General features: G+C 40.2%; 1 protein-coding gene across 8 annotated transcripts in view; it reads right to left on the reverse strand.

Annotated features, from left to right (window-relative positions):
• Positions 1 to 14,404, reverse strand: part of MAST2 (microtubule associated serine/threonine kinase 2) — a 265,612-nt gene that overhangs the window by 206,869 nt on the left and 44,339 nt on the right. For all 8 annotated transcript variants that reach the window (XM_087719741.1, XM_087719738.1, XM_087719740.1 and 5 more), the window contains exon 3: positions 4,709 to 4,851. In XM_087719741.1, coding sequence (XP_087575867.1) covers positions 4,709 to 4,851 — 143 coding nt within the window. The remainder of the gene's footprint in view (positions 1 to 4,708; positions 4,852 to 14,404) is intronic.

Below are 14,404 nucleotides of genomic sequence, written 5' to 3' on the forward strand. Positions count from 1 at the left end.
CATACCAGTTGCAACGTGATCCGGAACCCACTACTGTCTTAAAGGTTGATTGCTGAATGCAATGATGGTAGTGTAAAATATAAAGTAAAGCATATGTGAAAATAAAAAGAATGCTTAGGAAACAGGTCAGCACTGAGCAAGATATAATTTTGTGCAATGTTTAGTTAGTTAATGCACATAGATAAATTTATAGGGAATGGTTGTGATGACATTAGGCACAGGTGTAGGTAAAGGATATTAATGCATGTATACATAAGCAAAGAGATGGGAACTGGAATATTTTATAGCAAATGTTAGCTAGCTGATATAGTACAATAAAACAAGATGGAAACAAATATATTGAAGACCAAGGTAGTTCTGTTTGACAAGGAAAACAGATTTAATTAATCATTGCTAGGTTATATATAAATGAGGAAAAGTTGTTAGTCTAATAGAACGACAAACTTCTTTAATAATAATAAAAATTTAAAATGTGCAAATCCAAGTAGGAAGGTAGAGGACAATATGTGATCCTACAAGAAACGCTTGTTAAAAGAATAAAAATCACTAATTACAAAACATGTTTCTGCCCAATGTAGTCCATGAAAGAAAGAATTAGGCATGTTAAGAAAAATATTTCCAGCAAAACCATTGCTAATCATGGTCACATAATTGTAGGACACTGCAACCAGCCATATGTGCAGGACAGTTAGCAAGCGACGTGTAGGGAACTGATATAGGAACTTCAAAATTGGGTTACAACTAGCTTGGGAGGGTGTGTGTGAGAGAGAGATCTATCATAATTTTAAATATTCACTAAATGATGAGTCATTAATTTGAATTATATCTTTATATTCTGACATACAGTATTATGAAGGCACAGTACAGTGCTGCAACTGATAAAACACAATAAACACTGAACTGGACCAACTGGCATGAGTATCAAAATGAACACTATCCAGCTGCCTAAAACAGCTGGCATAATTATCTAAATATGTAACAATTAAACCCCTGAATCAACAAATGCCTAACTCTGCAAACAGCAATGCAGAATTCTGCCATTCTGACAGTAATTTATGGCTTCAGATCAGCCAGATCTGCAGACATAAGCAAATATAACAATTATCAGACTTACTTGGCCCATTCACTAAAAGGCAATGGCAGCAATGTGGGCAGTTATTTACAGTAAAACGAACAATCCAAGAGACCACAACACATGGTTTCAAATTCTCCCTTTCACATGGGAAAAGTCCCTCACCAATGGAGAGAAATATACTCCACTGTTCTGTCCCCCCTTCTCCGCTCGTTAAACAGACGACAGGCAAACAACTTAAAAGGAACTCTCTTTATCAGTTCTCGGCTCAGACTGGCTGCGAGCCCAAAAATAACATAAATAAAGTCTCTGACGAGATAACAAAATACCAAACAAAAACTCTTACAAGCAATGCACTTCTCCAAGTGTCTTCTTGAATCAGAGTTACAGAAAACAAAGCACTTCTCCAAGTGTATCTTGCATAAACCACGACCGATGATCAATCAATGTTGAACGAACCAAGGAACGTTGACTCCTGCAACCAGGGCGTGGCACCATCCGTCCTTTTTATCCCCAGAATATGGCCCTAACGAGCCCCAGCTGCATAGTTAATCTTGCATCCTGAAAAGACTCACAGAAGACTGCTGCTGAGTCACAACACTCCACTGAACATTGAAAAAAACCAATACGAATACTGTTCTCTACAATATTTCAAAATCACAAGTTTATTCAGGAAACTGTAGCTTGAAAAGGTTAAAAAAAACTCCTATATAGCTTATATGTGACATTTACCTCAAATCTTTTATATATACTATCTATACATACAATTATTATTTGCTATCTGAAAATCTGTTTAGCATGCCATATCACTAGGAGATTACAAAAATAAGAGTAAAAAAACCATACAGGCTTTTTTTTTTCTAAGTACCTGCCTATGTACGATTAGCTGAAAATTATCAAGCACATTATGGGAAGTTAATCCTACTGGGGGGGACAATATAATTTTTTACCAAAAATTAAAAAGTCAAAGCCATGGTCTAGTCTCAACCATAATTAAGCCTTTTACAGCTGTCATAAGCCACATTTTTAAAAAGGTTCAAAGAAATGTAAATTGTATTCTTTCTACTTGTGAAATATCATGAAGCAGATTAATGAGTTCATAGAACACCTAAGCAAAACAAGGATAAGAATGCAGTTCTGCAGCCTTGTAATTTTGCATTGAAATTTTACCAGATTAAAAATCCTTATAAATTTAATTTTACTCTAAAAAAATAATTATCATACAATTTACAGATTCTAGGCAAATATAAATTTCATGTTACATTTTAATTCGTAAAAAACAAATTTTCATTTGAGTACTCATTTGAATAATACATACTATATCAATAATTAAATAAGCCATGTCTGTTTGATTGTTCTTGTTATTTTTAATAAAGATTCCTAGCCAGGAGAAGGCTTTTTTCCGCCATGGCGACTACCCCCTGGAATAACCTACCCCTTGGGATCTGTCTCAACTTCTTGGCCATCCATAAAGGTTGGCCCTTGGCCCGGATAGGGTTGTGTGATCCTAGAGGTGGTTGCTCGATTAAATGGACGTTCCCACCTATGTTCTATAACCCTCACTACCTTAGCTATTTCTTAAATTTAATATATTTATTGTTACTGTTTTAATCTTTTATAATACAGTTTTATTGGATTCCAAGCTGTTCAAAATCATGTGACAATGAGATGGGTGGCAAATAATTTTAGTAAATAATTACTATAATTAATTACTTAATAACATTTATATCTGTTGCACCATCTTCATGGTCATATGATCAAAATTCAAATGCTTGACAACTGGTTCATATTTATGATGTTTGCAGTGTCCGGGAGTCATGTAATCCCCCTTTTGCAAATTTCTGACAAGCAAAGACAATGGGGAATCCAGATTCACTTAACCATCATGTGACTAACAGCTGAAGTGATTCACTTAACAACTGTGGCAAGAAAGGTCGTAAAATGGGGCAAAAACTCCCTTAACAAATGTCTCACTTAGTAACAGAAATTTTGGGATAAAATTTTGTGGTCATAAGTCAAGGACTGCACATATTGACTAATGTGATTTTCCTGCAGTTTCAGCTATAAAAAGAAGCCCTTACTTAAGATTACCCTATTTTTAAAATTCTTTTTTAAGTATTCTTCTGATTTTTTGAAAGGTATATGTTGCCCAGTAGATGGCACCACAAGCATGAAATTCATACCATGTGTAAAAAGAATTGCCGCTTCCATACCTTGAAGATGTACCTTATAACATTTTGCAATGAATACATGCACAAAATTAATAGATATGCATCACACTTGCCATGAACAGACAAATATTATGACACTTTACAATTTTCCTCTGCTATTGCACATACATACATTTGCTTAGATGTGCCATTTGTTTTAGGAGAGCTTAAATCTAGTAAGTGGATAACAGAATACAGGCTTCTTGTAGTACAAATTTGACAAGTTTAAGATGTCACAAAAACAATGTAATGCAGTGTTTAGGGTTTAGATTTGGATTGGAGGCCCAGGTCTTCACTTTGATAACTTAAGCTAGTCACTCTCTCTTAGCTTAACTACCACATTGAAACTGCTATGTAAGTTCCAGAAAAAAATGAGGTATGCTCTTTAGAGTGTCACAATTATTCATAAACATTTAAATATGATTTTGGATTTTTAAAATGAATGGAATTTTACAATGAACAGACAAAACAAAAGAAAATTCATGTTCTATTTTCAATTTTATAATTCAATATCTACTCCTTCGGCAGCCAGTTCTTTCACTTTGTCCACTTAACAACTTGCATGGTTACTAATAACTTGCAGGACATTTAATAAACTGCAGGGCACTTGACAACCTGCAGAACAACCTGCAGGAAAGCAAGCGGCTTCCGGGGCAAGGAAGGGAACTCCTGCACTGGGCTGGAGAAACCAAGATCAGATCTGAAGATCCCAGCTTGTTCCTGCAGCCCATTGAAGATTCCACCATCACAAGGAGGTGGAAGGGAGGGAAATCCTTTGTCAGGTGACAGTAGTTTGCAATCTTCCCTGCTAACCAGGGAGAAGAGAAAATTGCAAATGGCGATCATGAGCATAGAGTGCTGGCAAACAGGTTGCCAAAAACTCAGATCATGATTACATGTTCCAGAGGCAACCAGAAGAGCTTTACTGATCATAAAGCACCTTTCCAAGCATTCATAATTTCAAATGGTTAAACAACTACTCAGAAATTGAGAACTCTCTATATGAATGACAAACAAGCTCAGTTCTCCAAAGTCTTAGGTAAATAAGCATAAAGTGTACACATATCAGGAAGGGGACTAATTCACATATAAAAGCCAAAGTACAGACACTGTTCTTTTTAACCTCATAAGATCAATTACTAAAACTCTCAGTTGCAAAACAGTTTAATCCAAGTTGGAAATCCAAGGTATTTTTTTTAATACTTCAGGAAAAAAGTAGAAACGGTGCTCATCATGACTGATAAAATACAGTTAGCCTCCTTTTGCCCTATATTTTTTACAAATATATACTAAAATATGAAGAATAACTTCAAAATCAAAACATTATAAGTCATTGGAATACTTTAAAAAATCTATAGAGAAGCTATGGCCTTTTTTCTCCATAACCCGCTTTAATAAAATTGTCAAAAAATATATTGAAACATACCAAACCAGCTGTAAGTGATGGAGCAGATTGTCCTAATGATTGATTTCTCATGCGGACCAGATTTGATGATTCCCCAGATGGCTGTCCGAATGTGTGTGCCACTCCACTATGCATACTTGTGGATAATGGAAGTAACTGCTTTCCTTTAAAGAAAACATTCCATTTTAGTTATTCACTCATAAATTTGTAACAGTTCAATTACAGACTACAATGAATGAGCTTAAAGTAACAATTTTAACACAAATGTCTTGAATCACATTGGCCCTGGATAAGAATTTTTACAAAAAGAGCTCTTGATCGCATATATTTAAAAGATGCAGCCAAGGTGTCATGCCCCCGTCAAAGCCTAAATCAGTGGAGGAGGATGAGCCAGAGCTGGAGCTGAAGAAGATTAAAGGGGTGACTTCATTGGCTTCGGAGAAATGTGGTGAGCACGAGGACAAGACAGCCCAGGGCCACCTCATGATTAGGACAGCTTGTTAGCAGGGACGAAAGGGAGAAGGATGACTGAGGGAGGGCAAACAGTGGAAATGAGGAGCGACAGAACTCAGGCAATGAGCAAGGACCACCCCCTCCTCATCCCTGAGCAGGAGAGTAGAGTGAAGGCGGAAACAGCTGAACCGATGACTTGGGAAAATAAATGCCCCGCCCCTCTTCACAAAGCACACCTGGGGACTGAGATTTAAGAAGACACTGTGGGAACGGGCGTTTGTCAGGAACAAACACTGAATTTGTAGAGTTTTGTGTGCTGTTGCAGACATTTGGAGTTTGCAGGACTGCTTGCTTCTTCCTTGTTTCGTGGACTCAGTGATTGTTCCTTGCTTCGTGGATTCATTTCCCTGTTCCTTTGCTTTGCTGGACTGCACAAAGCCAGAGGCTACTGTATGTATGTGCACGCTTTGCTCTGGGACTTGCCAAAAACGTGGGAGCATTTGGGGGAAATTTGGAGCATCAAAGGGGAGTTTGAACTCTCAGCTGGCTGTGTGGCCTTCATGCCTTTTCCGGGGTCATCACACAAAGTATCAACAAATCTTTACTTGTGATATGAAACTAGATTTGTATATCTGAAAATGGTTTAATCATGCAATATTATATTGCTACTACATTTGTAATTTGATATATGCTGAATAGGGCGTTGGTACTTACCTGATACGCCTCTTCTCATAGTGGGGGGAGGAGTATCCAGAATGGGGATAACCTTGTCCTCTCATGATTGGATGAGTCAGATAAGCTCTTTGGGCAACGCCCCCTGGCCACCAGGTATTCCCCATATTTGACGAAGAGCTCTATCCGACTCGTTGCACCATTCACTCCAGACTCTTAATTCAGATCTTAGCTTTTATCGTCTTCAACATCAGTATTTATATAACTTCATAAACAATGAACATAACACTTAGTCATACTAACATAGTCAGGGAGGGGCTGGATGCTCCTCCGCCCACTATGAGAAGAGGCGTATCAGGTAAGTACCAACGCCCTTTCTCCTTAGTAGGGGGAGAGGAGTATCCAGAATGGGATGTACCAAAGCCTGCACATCCCTAGGGAGGGAGACCCCTGAGGCCCCATGTCCCCCACTCATGCCAGTTGAGGCATGGGCCCCACCCTGTGAACCGCCTGCAACACCCTGCGGCCAAAGAGGCTTCTGCCAAGGCAAAAGAGTCCAGTTTATAGTTCCTAACAAAGGGAGAGGGGGAAGCCCACATGGCTGCCCTCCAGATTTCGGCCAGGGATGCCTGCGTGGCCCAGGCCGTGGATGTGGCTGCGCTCCATGTGGAGTGAGCAGTGATATGATTGGTGTCTGTAAGCCCTGCGATTGGTATGCAGTGGCAATGCAGGTTCGCAACCACCTGCCTATTGTGATGGAAGTTACCTTGTTACCCAGGACCCTGGTTGGAAGGAGACAAACAGAGCTTCGGATTTCCTGTTTGGCCTGGTTCTCCTGAGGTAAATCCTCAGAGCCCTCCTTACGCCCAGAGTGTGCCACTTCTTCTCCAACGGATGAGAAGGGTCTGGACAGGAGTTGGGCAGATCAGTTCCTGGGCTCGATGGAAGCAGGGGCCCACCTTGGGGATGAAGGACGGATCCAGTCGTAACCCCACCCTGTCTTGGTGGAAGATGCAGAGATCATCGCTGGTGGACAGAGCTTGCAGTTCGGATATCCGCCTGGCGGAGGTGATGGCCACCAGAAAGGCCACCGTAAGAGTCAGAAACTTGGACTTCTGGGGCGGGACCTTGCTGATGGCGGTAGCTTAACGAGCTGCCCCCGGGTTCCTGGCTACGTTATCTGCCTAAATACCTGGTAGATAAACTCATTCTTCAGGCAAAGAAGATGAGAGAGAGATCCAGCTGGCAAGAGCTTTTCTTTGAAGTTTGCAGCTTTTTTTTTTTTGCTGCGAACGGAAGGGGGGCCTACCGAAGGCTGAATCACGCCTCCGAGCCAGGAACTTCTGCCGTAACCACTACGGCGCAAAGTAAGGAACCCCCGCTTAGGACAATTTTTGATATATCAATTTGAGATTAATACAAACAGAGTCCGTACCCGAGAACTTTATCTGTCCCCCTTTTTAAAAAAAAAAAAAAAAAGAAAGAGCTTTCTTTGTGCATCGGGTTTCTAAAAAAATAAGCTCCTAAAATGGCGGATGCCACATTCTTAACTGGCCGACAGAGAGAAAGATCAAAGGAACAGCCAGATAGCATTCTCTGACTAATTAGTTTTGTTTCTCTAAAGACCTACCAAGATTTTTTTTTCCTTATCAACTTTTAAAAGCTGTAAAAGACTCCTTGTTAATATAGAGACATTCTAAAGAGAGATGAATATGAACTGTTTCATTACAATGCTAATCTTTTGAAACTTGCTTTGTTACAATGCTCTTTTCTGAAACCTTTTGAAAAACTTCTAAGAACAAATAAAGGGGGGGACTTAATACTTTCTTCTCTCGCAAGCTACACAACGAGCCAGCAGAGTTGGAATAATTGTTGAATAATTGTTTGAAGAAAAGAAATAATGGCATCAAAATCAAAGTCGGGGAGACGTCCTTTTAGGAATACACCTCACGCACTTGGCACAAAGTTGCAGCTTTCACCCTCTACGCCCCCTACTGGAGATTTGCTAACGAAAGAATTTTTTTTTGAGACTCTTAGAGAATTTAGAGAGGAGATAAAGAAACTTAATGCAGACTTATGTGATAAGCTTGATACTAGGATTGCCAAAAAAAAGGACGATATGGTGGGACTTGTAACTGTATTGACAGAATATGTTGCTGGAATGGAAGATAAGCTAGAGGTTCTTGATGAAGCCAACACTAACTTGACATCCAAAATTGAAGTGATGCAACAAAAAGTTGAAAACGCAGAAAAACAAATTGTTTTTTTGCATTAACTCTTGGGCGGCAAAACAGAGACAACTTCCTCGAGATGTAATTATATATTTTACTACAAGAGAGTCTAGAAACGTGATACTACAAGAGTCTTATAATACCAGGCTACAAATTGGCGGACAGGACTTGATTGTCTTGAAAGAAATACCACCCCAAATGCTAAGAGCCAGGAGAGATTATGCTTTTCTAGTGGAAGAACTCAGAAACCGTCAGATACAGTATAGATGGGATGTGCCATTTGGTATTATAATTACATTTGATAAGCAAAAATATCATCTCAACTCTGTATGGGAAGCCCGAGATTTCTATCACAAGACCCTGAAGGTGGGACACCCTGAATCATCTGGATCTGGAGAAAGACTACGAGAAGGACAAGATAAACAGCAAATCACACAACTACCAGACAGAAAGCACCATTTCCTCCTTCCAGAAGGGCAAGGGACCAGAGAACAAGGACTTAGCTGTACGACTACCAGACGAATGGGAAAACAAGGCAGATTGCAACAACCTCAATAATCATCGGCCATTGATCAAGGAGTTATGTCTGAACTCTTTACAGAAGAGAAAGAAAATATTTTACTATCTCAAACAGTTCAAGAACGATATAACTTGTCTGCAAGAAATTCATATTAAATTAACTGATCCAAAATATCTGTTCAACCTCGAACTTGGTCAATATTTTGTGACCTCTGCTACGCAAAAGAAAAATGGTATAGTTGTATACTTAAGAAAAGACATTAAGGCTGAGTGAACTGAAGCAGATCCCTTTGGAAGATATATCGCATTAGACCTAATTCTAGAAGGGAAAAAGACTTGATGGACAACTTTGAATTTTATACAAATCACTAATGATTTATCTTCTAGGGTGAAGAAGACAAAGATTGCGGCGAGGGTCCTTGGATCATAACCCAGTCTGGACGGAATTGGGAAGGGTAGTGCAGGCAAGAAAGTCTTGGAGGTCGAATGGGACTTTATTTTGATATGAAAAGTATATTAATGATTGTAAAAAATTGCTATCTGAATACTTTGTTCTGAATATGAATAAGGGTATATTCAGGGAATTTGTAGGAGATGTAAGTAAAGCATATATGAGAGGAGTACTGATGAATACAAAAAAAATATATAGACATAAACAAGGGCAAAAACGAAAAGAGTTGGAAGAGGATACCAAAAGAAAAATTGGAAATGTATCCAAATTGTGTTATAGAGGAAGGAGGCACAAGGGGGACAAAATTAAGGGTTTAGAAACAGACAGATACTTAGATAAAGAGATAAGGCCCCTAGCTAGAGAAGAGTACAGGGAAAAGCTGAATCAACAAATAACTTCTGGGGAAATCCTGCAGGTAATCAAACAATTAAGATTAGGAACAATGTAAACTGCTTAAAGTTTGTGTAATGGTAAGAAGCTGAGTTCAACGCAGAGATTTTACTGACTTTTTTTTTCTTCTCTTTCTTTTTTCTTTTCCCTTTTTTTTTCTTTATTATTTTTTTTCCCCCTAACTTTCTTGGTTTTAATACATTTTAGACTGTGTTTGATAAAAAGCTATACCGTGTACGGGCTCTGGGAAGTCGGGAGGGGGGGAAGGGAGGGGGGGTCATAGGGGGGAGGGGGGAAATATAGTATGTGCCAGATTTTAAAGTAACATGATTGCACTTGTATACTGTTGCTTTTTTTAAATTTTAGTATAAAAATAAGAAGCTGAATATATCGATAGATAGTAGAAATACACCGAAGGGAGGAGTAGAGGGAAAGAAGAGGGAGGGGTAGAGAGGGTGGGAGAGAGGATCGGGAGGGTGAGATGGAAGGGAGGGGGAGAAAGGAGTGATAGAGGGGGAGGGGAAGTAGGAGAGGGGAATGTTGAAGGGGAGAAAGGAAAGTTGGAGGGGGGAGAAAGAAAGGGTGTATGGAGGGTTGAAGTGGTATATTGGTTTTGTATTTTGGGGAGTACAAGGATGGCTGTGTTTATTGCCCAATGTTATATGGCCCCAATCATGCACAGTATACATGTGACTGTATGAAATGAAAATGAAAATGAAAATAAAACATTTGAAATCGAAGAGTCAGAAACTTAAGGGAAACTGTTCGTAAAGGCTCAAATGTAGCACCTGTTGGAGCGTCCCCTACCCTGTGTAAGTCCCAGGAAGGGTACCTGAATACCGTGTGCGGTTTGGGGTTGGAAGCCCTCTTGAGGAATTGCCTGACAATAGGATGGTGAGTCAAGCTCTGGTTCCTGCCACACAGGAGAACTGACGAGATGGCTGAAACCTGTCTCCTAATCGTGTTAGGAGCTAACCCTTTGTCTAGGCCTGACTGGAGGAAGTCCAGAATCTGAGGCACTGAGGCCTGGATAGGATTATACCCCAGGGAGTTACACCATGAGGCAAAGGCCCGCCACATGGAGCCATAGATACGCTCTGTGGGGTGTGTGAGGGCAGTCTGGATAGTCTGCATCACCCTGGGGGGGAAGAGGTCTTTCCCCAGGATGCTCCGCTCAAAAGCTAAGCGGTCAGCTGGAGCCATTGAGGGTCTGGGTGCTCCAGCGACCACTAGTTAAAGGATATCCCCTGCTGGGGGATTCTCCAGGGCCTCTCCCCTGAAAGCGACTGGAGATCTGTAAACCACGGTCTCCGGGGCCAGTGAGGCACCAACAGAACCCTTTCCGCCCCCTCCCGAAGGATTTTCCATATGACCCTGAGGATCAGGGGTAAGGGCGGAAAGGCTTACCGATGACCCCTGGGCCAGGGGCTTCGCAGAGCGTCCACCCCTTCTGCCCCCGTGCCTGGTACCTGGAGAAGAACCTCGGGAGCTGAACGTTGAGGGGCGTGGCGAATAAGTCGACCTCCAGCCGTCCGAAGAGCTCCGCCAGCTCCTTGAAGATTGCTGGCTGCAGCTTCCACTCCAAATTGTCCACCTCGGTCCAGCTAAGCCAGTCGGCTCTGATGTTCTCCACCCCTGTTATATGTTCTGCCCTCAGCGAATGCTGTCTAAGATCATAGGCTATCTCAGGTGCTTCTCCGATTTCTCATAGTCAGACATCCCATTCTGAGTTTGTGGCGGGTTCTGGCATGGGGACTGGCCTGTCTGACCCTTTTTCCCCGGCCATAAGGGTGCAATGATTCTATGACTAGGATTAGCTCAGAGATATTCTGAATGTAAACAAAGATGGAGTTCAATGGTCAGCCACTAGAGTGCGTGTACAGATGAAGTGAGGGAAGTTAAGGCTCACAATAAAGAAAGGCCTGCCGCAAAGGTAAAATAATAATAATAATAATAATAATAATAATAATAATAATAATAATAATAATACTCTATGGAAAGTCAGAAATAGAAATCCAATCATTGACAAACACAGTCCGAGTATTCAGCACCGATATTTCAATGCATTTGGCATGGAAAAATGCGCCACTGTATCCATAAAAAGGGGCAAAATCACTGCATGTGAGGGAATTGAAATGCCCAATGGCCAATTAATTAAATGCAAAGAAAATGAAGCCTACAAATACTTAGGCATTCTGCAGTTGGATAACATCAAGCATGGAGAAGTAAAAACTATTGTCAGGCGAGAGTACACCAACAGAGTTAGGAAAATTTTGAAATCTAAATTGAATGGTGGAAATACAATCAAGGCCATAAATACCTGGGCAATACCAGTTATAAGATACACAGCTGGTATAGTTAACTGGACACAAGCTGATTTGGACCTTTTGGACCGAAAAACCAGGAAACTAATGACAATGCACTACAGTTTACATCCACGTGGTGATACTGATAGACTATATCTGCCCCGAAAATCAGGAGGCAGAGGATTATTACAAGTGAAGCAAACAGTTGAAGAAGAAAAACATGCACTGGCTGATTATTTAAAAGAAAGTCAAGAACATCTATTAATCGAAATAAAGAACAAAAATCTACTGAAGGCCCAACAGACAAAACAAGAATACAGAAAAGATGTGATAAAATCAAGAATGGAGAGTTGGCAGAACAAAGCACTGCATGGCCAATTTCTGGAAAAAATAAAAGATAAAGTGGACAGTGAACAAACTTGGTTATGGTTAACAACAGGTACATTAAAGAAAGAAACAGAGTCACTAATCCTGGCTGCGCAAGAACAAGCTATCTGCACAAATGCCATTAAGGCCAAAATCGAAAAATCCTCTGATGATGCCAAATGCAGACTTTGCAAAGAAGCTGATGAAACTGTTGATCACATACTCAGCTGCTGTAAGAAAATCGCGCAGACTGATTATAAATTGCGGCACAATTCAGTAGCACAAATGATTCATTGGAATTTGTGCAAAAATTATAATATTAAAACAGCAACAAACTGGTGGGAACATCAGCCTGAAAAAGTCACCGAAAATCAGATGGTCAAGATCTTGTGGGATTTTCGCATACAAACAGATAAAATACTGGCGCATAATACACCAGACATCACATTGGTTGAGAAAAATAAGGTCACAATCATAGACATCGCAATACCAGGTGATAGCAGGGTCGCCGAGAAGGAACATGAAAAAAATCGCAAAATACCAGGACTTAAAAATCGAAATTCAACGACTATGGCACAAACCAGCAGTGGTAATTCCAGTGGTAATTGGCACACTGGGTGCTATTCCAAAAGCACTGGAATTACATTTAAAACAGTTAAAAATTGACAAAATCACCATCAGTCAAATGCAAAAAGCCGCACTGCTTGGATCTGCACGCATATTACGAAAATAGGTTACGACGTCCTAGGCCCCTGGGTGGGGCCCGACTAGTAACCAATGCCAAATCCGGCGAAACAACTGGCCGCTGTGATACAATTGTACAACAACAATAATAATAATAATAATAATAATAATAAACTCCGCCGTTGCCAGTCCCAAGCCCGGATGAGAAAGGAGGAGGGTTGGGGTCAGGTTGGCATCTGGTCCCGTAAAAAAAACCCCGCCAACCCATACAATATGGTGAAAAAAACAAATAAGAATTCCATACCGCATCGGTCGTCGCGCGGGTTAACAAGGGCCGCGGCGGATGTTGGGGTCCCTGGACATCCGTCAACAAGTGGGCTACAAATGGACCAGCCAACAAAACGACAAAAATATAGTGCAGATGAAAACCGTGCCATAATGGCCTGTTACTACAACTCAGAGCCAGAAAAAAGAGGCTATTTAAAGCGAATGTATGAATTATGGAAACAACAATATCCAGATTCAAATGTTAGTGAACAACGACTAGCAGATCAAAGGCGATTTATTATACGGAATAAAGTGTTTAGTGAAGTTGAACATGAGGAAATTCAGGCAAATTGCAAAACTCAAAAAACAGTATCACAAGCGGAAATAACTGATATTCAAGACACAACTAAAGACATTATAGTAGAACTCCCAGAAGAAGCTCTCGGGGAGGAAATAACATCACCACCACTAGAACCAGTTATCACTGAACCAACTGATGAACTAACTCAAAAACAAAAAGAATTGAAGGATAAGATCATGGAGCATTTTCTGCTTAATGAGGAAAGGCAACGTCTACCATCACTAAAAACTGTGACTAAGAAAATTTTGGCCCCTATCATGAAAATGGTTAATGCAGTGTTTTCAACAATTGAACCGGGATCCATCTTGGAAACAAACCAGTTAATGTACAGCGCAGCTGTAATAGTCACTAATGAACTAGGCATTAAAATTAAAGTACCTAGTCACACAACAGAAAAAGCATCAAAGCCAAAGTGGAAAATACGTTTAGAACAAAACATCAAAAAATTAAGGGCAGATGCTAATAACTTAAAGAACATGCATGAGCAACGGCTTAAAAACAACAAAATCATAGATCGGCTAATCAGAAGATATAAATTGGATACAAGAAACATCAATGAAGCTGTAGAGATTGTAAAACAGCAGATAACAGCAACAGCTAGAAAAATTGAAAGATATGAGGCACGAATCATCCAATATAAACAAAATCAGCAATTTCAATCAGACCAACGGCGTTTTTATCAAAGTCTTAATGTGAATGGTGACACCAAAAGTGAAAAACCAGAAAAGCAGGCTACAGTTGAATTCTGGAAAGAATTGTGGGAAAATGCAAAGGACTACAACAAGGAAGCAAAGTGGATACATGACTTTGAGAAAAGCATTGGCAACAAACAAATGCAAGTATTAGAAATAACAACTGAGATGGTCAAAAATCGAGTAAAAAAGGTAAAGAATTGGACATCACCTGGAAAGGACCAATTACATGGTTTCTGGCTCAAATATCTGACCAGTTTACATGCAATATTGGCCAGGCAACTGAATGAAATTTTACAAAAGGGCCAAATTGATGAATGGTTGA

The sequence above is a fragment of the Thamnophis sirtalis genome, unplaced genomic scaffold (genome assembly GCF_051295495.1).
Source record: "Thamnophis sirtalis isolate CommonGarterSnake01/CBP01778 unplaced genomic scaffold, rThaSir2_p1.2 scaffold_7, whole genome shotgun sequence".
Taxonomy (NCBI): Eukaryota; Metazoa; Chordata; class Lepidosauria; order Squamata; family Natricidae; genus Thamnophis; species Thamnophis sirtalis.